Here is a 6345-nt window from a genome sequence, read left to right as displayed (position 1 = left end):
AATCTCACAGAGGCGGCTGCTGCAAGCTGACCTTGAAGTGTGCAGCTGGCTGTTTCCAGCAACCTCTGACCAAGATAATCTCCATTACATCAGTTCTTGGAGCTTCCCTATGAAACAAAATCAGCCATCCTCTCATTTTCAAGAACACTGTTGAATGAGCTACACATTATTTTTTTATCCAAAAACCAATTCTATTTTTAGTTCCAATACAATAAAATTAAAGTTTGAGATAACTTCTAAGTTGGAAAACTTTTTTCTCCCTTCAGTTTTAAAAGCCAATTAATTTCTGAAGTCTTATAAAATAATGAAAACTTATAATTCACCTCTGTGTAATCAAAAAATGAATTTGAGGCTTACACATTGTGTCTCCTGCTTATCAGCTGTACTTGCTGCTCTAGTGCTGCACTGCCTCTTGCAGTGCCTTGAGAAGGGAGCAGTCACTGCCCTGAGCAATTTCTAAACTAAACAGCTTCAGATCTGTGGGAGCATCTTGGTTCCCGAGCTGCTCGCTGCAAACTGTTTCGCAGTCATTCAGTTTTTACTGAATTACATGAGATTCATCTTGAAAAACCTTAAATGTTTAATTTGCTTCACTCCCTCTACTAAATAAATCTTTATGATTTAGTCATTTGAAAATGACTTTTTCATAATACAAAGTGTTGAAGGGAAATATATAAAGATGTTGGAACATAGACAATTTCAAAACAATCTTCCGGAGTCAGACAGTTGACCAGCTGCAATACACTTTGTTTGCATCTGAACTTCTAAGTAGAGAAGACCAGCTGACTCTGGAGGAGCTTACTACAAAATACTTACGGTGTGTTTTTGGTATATGTGAAAATCTAAAAGCATTTCATAATTCTATGAAATGTAAATGTACTGTAAATGAAAATACTTCTTGTATATAACATTTTAAGTTAAAGATGATTCAGTTGATTCATTTTAATATTTGCTCATATTGCAGAGCAGTATCAGGAAATACTTCTGCATTAGAGAGTACGGCACAGAAATGCCAACCCACTAAGAAAAGTAAGAATATGTTACTGTTCAAGAAAAAAGTCACAAGTAAAAAGTTTCTTCTCCTACACTGTAATTTCATACAGTTGTCCGTGTCTCATGAGAGGAACTTGGCAATGAAAACCATTCAATCTCACAGTTGGTACAAATGAACATTATTTAGGAAAGGAATACAAGCACTTAGGCTTGAAATAAAAATTTAACTTCTTACTAAAAATTATACTCACACCAAGCAGTGCTCCCTGAACAGCGTTGAGCACATACTACAGCTCCAAGTCTAATCTTTGGTTTAAAGCAATAGCAGCAAATAAAGCAAAGCACTTGAATGGAACGATCTGTATAGCAAGACACACACTGAGTTTTATTTTCACTCGAGCCTTCTAATACTTTCACTTCCTTTTCTGCTTCCCCACGGGAAAAGAGCTTGCTCTCCTTGCTCCTTATACATTTTTAAACATTTCATGAAAGGGTATTTAGGAAGTTTGTCCTCCTGCCTTAGCAGTGGTTCCCTGGGTACCTGCAGGGCTCTCACAGACAGAGCCCCAGAGAGCAGCACCAGCAGCAGCACTGAACCCACAGCTCTCTGTCATTCTCCAGGCACTGGAACCACACTTCCTACTGGGATTCACAAACCTGGCCTTCCACTGTTCCTCATTCAGACTGGAATTTCAAAGCACCTTACTAAGCCTTTTTCTAAAGGAGTTTTTCACCTTGATATGCAGATGACCTACTCTGTATTTTTCACAGTAGAGTCACAGGAGTCCTACAGGCTCTGATTCTGTAAGATCAGCAATATAATCTGGAAAAGCTGCACAACACAAACAGGCTGAGAAGGACAACAAAGGGTTCACAGAACAGTGAGTTTCCCACAAAAGCAGCCAGGGACATTGCACAGTATCTGGGAAAGAAACCTGCCTGAGATACCAGCGGAAGCCTAAACCTCCCAGGCAGCTACAACAGCACTCTGGCTACACCCCAAAACTCAGACTGGAAGCCAGGCTAGAACACAACCCCCCCATTTCAGTCAGGTTAAAATAATCAGTAAAGAAGATAAAGGTACATTTACATGTAGAGAGTACTGGAAAAATGAGAGGGGGACACAGACAGAGAGGACACGGGACAGGACTGTGAGTCAGTGTTCATTTTGTTAGACATTTAAATGGACAGGCAATGACTTATCTACAAATGATTATAAAAACTTGAGTCTATTTCCACCCAGACATCAACACTACAAGTCAGTGCCACTGTGCTAGTCCACCACAGTGACAATGACCACTGACGTCAAAAAATATCCATCTTCAGCTGGTTTTCCATTGAGCTTTCATCAACTCTAAACAGCTGTTGATATAAACTGAAGACTGTGCAGTTATACAAGATAACGTAACCAAAATATCAGCCCAGAAGGCTGTATTATTTCCTGTATTAGGAAATATTTTCATCACATTCTAAAAATACACTGCAACAATAAAACTATGAGGAATTATTATTTTTTCTTATACCAATCTTCAGTATTTACTTTAAAATTCACATCTGTAATATTTGGGTTAGTTTTGTGAGGTATATTTTAAAAACTGTGTTAGTATCTGGGAGTGATTTTTTCCTAACACACTACACTTACATAAGATAAACATAAAGTACTTACACCACTCCCAGCATATCGAACAATAAATAATAGATTCTCCTGACAGGACTTTGATGACCTGGCAAAGCCCGAGTGCTTTCAGCCAAAATCATATGAAACCATAAATCACTCTTTATTTTATAGAATATTTCAAAATGGATTCCTGCTTTCTACCTTGAAAGTCATTTCATGTGTTATTTATAACCACTGAAAACCAGAATGGAAAGAAAATTGCATAGAACTAGAATATTTACTGTGACTGCTTTTATAAAGAATAACTCCTTTTTAGAAAAAAATTAGAATTACTGGCAGACAAACTTGTGAATACAACACCTTTCAAAGAGCCATATCCGTTACAACTTTCCCAGCAGTTAACAGAGGTCTTGGCGAGTGTCAGAGACAAGAAGTCAAGCCTGAATACAATCCAATTCATTTAAGAAATGCCAAGGTAAACATGACCCTGCACCTGTATCCACACCACTCTGCACAGCCACAAAGGTGCAAATCTTGGCACTTGCAGGGGTTTCTGCCCTAAACTCAACACTGCTGAATGTTTTGCCTGTGAAGTTTCCTACTCGACAACTGTCTGAAGACAAAAGGTCTGCCACTGACCCCCAGTTCTGCTTTCAGACCAATAAAAATCACAGAGAAGAGACCTTCCCAAATAGCAGATCGGCTCTGAGATCTGATGATCTTTAAGAGTATCTGCTTTGGCCAAGAGCCATCTAACAAACCCACTCCTGCCTGGTTGATGGACAACTTGAGCACAGTGTTCAAAAAGCAGGAAAGCAGAGATATGAGAGACTGGAGGAGAAAGGGAGGGGAGAGTGACTTCAAGGAAGTAGAGCAACAAAACAATGTCATAACAGCTTTCTCATATTGTGTTGGCCATCAAAAAATCTTAAGATATGCTCACCAGTTTCATGCCATGGGATAATCCAGTTTTCTTTAGAACTGTGGATGTAAATCCCATGATAGTAGTGAAACTTCAGCTGACGTACCCACGAGAATGAGTATTTTTGTACCCACATCCACCTTGCTCTTAACTTACTCATGCAAGAAAATATCTGAGTTAAGGAAAAGGAATTTCTTCTAAAAGAAAATTTCCCATAGCAATATTGATGAATTAATTGAACCTAGACATAAACTGAAGCACTGATGACTAAAATTTATTTGAGATTCCATTTGCACTAAGCTTACAACAGGGAAACAGTTAAATGAGCCTGAAATAAAAACAAATTCAAATCCTATGTCACCACTCAGTCTAATTACTAAATTTAATAGATGCACAAGTTATAAAACCAGGAAAAGGCCACGCATGCAGAAATTAATACAATTACTACTATGCATTAAAAATACCATTACACACAAACAGTCTAGTTATTATGGTATGACAATCAGATATTCATAGGTGCACTCAGCACCTATGACAGCATTAGAAACCAGAGAGCTGAAGATTAGGCTAAAATACTCCCTCAGAAGTCACTTCCCAAATAGAAGGCAGATGAAAAGTCTAATCTGAACAATCTTCCATACTGAGAAATTTAATACAGATTAAAAAACCCTCAGTCAGTCACCAGTGTTAATCACCACTTATGTATGTTCTTAGTGCAAAGGAATACAAAGACAAAAAATCTCCCGAAGTGCAGAATTCTGAGAATCTTGGAATTACTTATAGCAGTACTCTTTACAGGCGGGGAAAAAAGGCATCCTTGAATATAAATCAATACCCCCAAATACAGCAATATTTCAGAGAATTTAGCTCAGAGGATTTAGCTCAGAGAACTTCCCTCCTGCAACATCAAAGCTCCAATATGACACCTCACTCCAAAGCAGGGAAGATTGGGTTTGATGACTGCACATGACCTGCTCTCTCTGGCACAGGTAGTCCCTGTTCCCTTTGTGACTAGAATAGTAAATAGCTTAACAGTAATATCATTTTAATAAACCTCTGAGTTTCTGCATTGGCTGCAGGAACATTATTTACCTCATGGCAGTAAAGAATGAACCCCCAAAAATTACAGATGTTATACAGTGTTTAATATTTCACTCTTACAGTTTGATTCTTCAGCTTCTCATTATCAACCGATCTTCTCACACACTCAAAATGTTCTCAGATCTGAGCACATATGAAAATGTCAGATTCGTTACTACATACCATGCCACAGAACAGGGTTGAGACACAGAAGGAATCTCTCTCAATTTGCTCAAGAACTTAAATTTTACATTTTTAGCAGAATTTTGGTCAAAACAACAGGGGCAGTATGGTTTTATAATTACTTGAAAACTCCAGATATAAATCAGAAATCTTTTAAACAATTATACATACATTGTATGGGGATTGCTTTTTTCTGCTGAACACTGGAATCAGCAATTTCTTTAAGGAGCTCATTCATTCTATTCCAAATTGCTAGAAATCTTAAATCCCATGTACACAATTTAACAGATCAGTGAACTCCAAAAACAGAGTTACTAATTTCACATGGAAAATAGTAACATTTAGAAGTGCCTTCCCATTTGTGTTCCAAACAACACCCTGAACTCTTTATTAAGGCAAACAAAATCTGACTGCAAATTTGGAACCTATAAACAGTGATGCATTTTAAGACTAGAGCTCAACACTAAATTTAAGGTAGGAGGCCTATCAAGACCAATCTGAAGCAGGTCACTGTCATTGGGTTCTACAAATAGCAATCTATTACAATATTTCAAGACTATTTTGATACACAAGCACCAAGAATCTTAGCTCTGAAGGATTAAAAAATTTCTCTTGTAGTTACATTGTGGTAAGTTACAGTGAGACACTCCAGGTCTCCATCATTATTCACCTGAGCAGGATGAACTTGGACAGGATACAGAAAGTGCAGAAAGATTAGAATAAGTGTCTGGTACATGCAATCATTCATAGAAAGAGAAGTGTGCTTTAACGGGAAAGACTCAAAAAGTTTTGTGTTATTTATAAAGCAGGCACAGAGATTAGAAAAATGACTTTGAAGTTTTAAAACTATTTGCATTGCAGGATATAATGAAAAATATATTATCAGTCTATAGCACATATACTGCAACGAGACAGAATTTCAGCTCTTCAGAGCTATTTTCCTTGCACAAAAGCAAACCTGCCGAGCAGGATGGTATCTCGGGAATAAGGGCTGGCAGGGGAGGCAGGGTCAGTCCCACAAGGCTTTCCGAGGCACCAAAGGAGCCCCCGATCTCAGCTGTGGGGCAGGAGGTTTGTGGCCGGTCACAGGGCGGGTGTCATGCCAAATCCCTTTCAGGGCCAGCCGCACACGGCCCTCCGTGATAACTCCATTTCTAAGCAAATCTGGCCATTTAATCCCCAGCAGCCCCACAGTGCACTACGAGTGCCCGGGACGCTGGGGGGAAATATCCCTGCCGGTGTCACGGACACGTCCCCGCAGGTACCTCAGCAGCCACTCGCACACCCTGCCCGCCCTCCCCAGACGCCGCTGCCTCCCCTCAGCCGGGGACCCGCGTCCCTCCGCCACCCTTTCGAGCTGCGACCCCTACCAGGGCCGGCGCTGCCCCCCGTGCCCGCCCTGCCCCGTACCGGTGCCCACCACCACCACATCGAACTCTGTGGGCAGGTTGTCCGCCATCTTGGGAGGCGCCGTCACGCGTGCGCCGCCGGCGGAAAGGGCGGGAGCGGCTGCGGGGGTTCCGGCGGCGGCGGGAGCGGCGGCCCCGCC

General features: G+C 40.5%; 1 protein-coding gene across 2 annotated transcripts in view; it reads right to left on the bottom strand.

Annotated features, from left to right (window-relative positions):
* The window catches only part of CHM (CHM Rab escort protein), a 59196-nt gene extending 52916 nt beyond the window's left edge, over nt 1-6280 (bottom strand). For both annotated transcript variants that reach the window (XM_019006552.2, XM_015626688.1), the window contains exon 1: nt 6207-6280. In XM_019006552.2, coding sequence (XP_018862097.1) covers nt 6207-6255 — 49 coding nt within the window. In that variant the 5' untranslated portion in view covers nt 6256-6280. The remainder of the gene's footprint in view (nt 1-6206) is intronic.
* Nucleotides 6281-6345: the final 65 nt, after the last annotated feature.

The sequence above is a fragment of the Parus major genome, chromosome 4A (genome assembly GCF_001522545.3).
Source record: "Parus major isolate Abel chromosome 4A, Parus_major1.1, whole genome shotgun sequence".
Classification (NCBI taxonomy): Eukaryota; Metazoa; Chordata; class Aves; order Passeriformes; family Paridae; genus Parus; species Parus major.
Note: the sequence above shows the minus strand (reverse complement) of the source record. Positions and strands in the feature narration are given on the sequence as shown.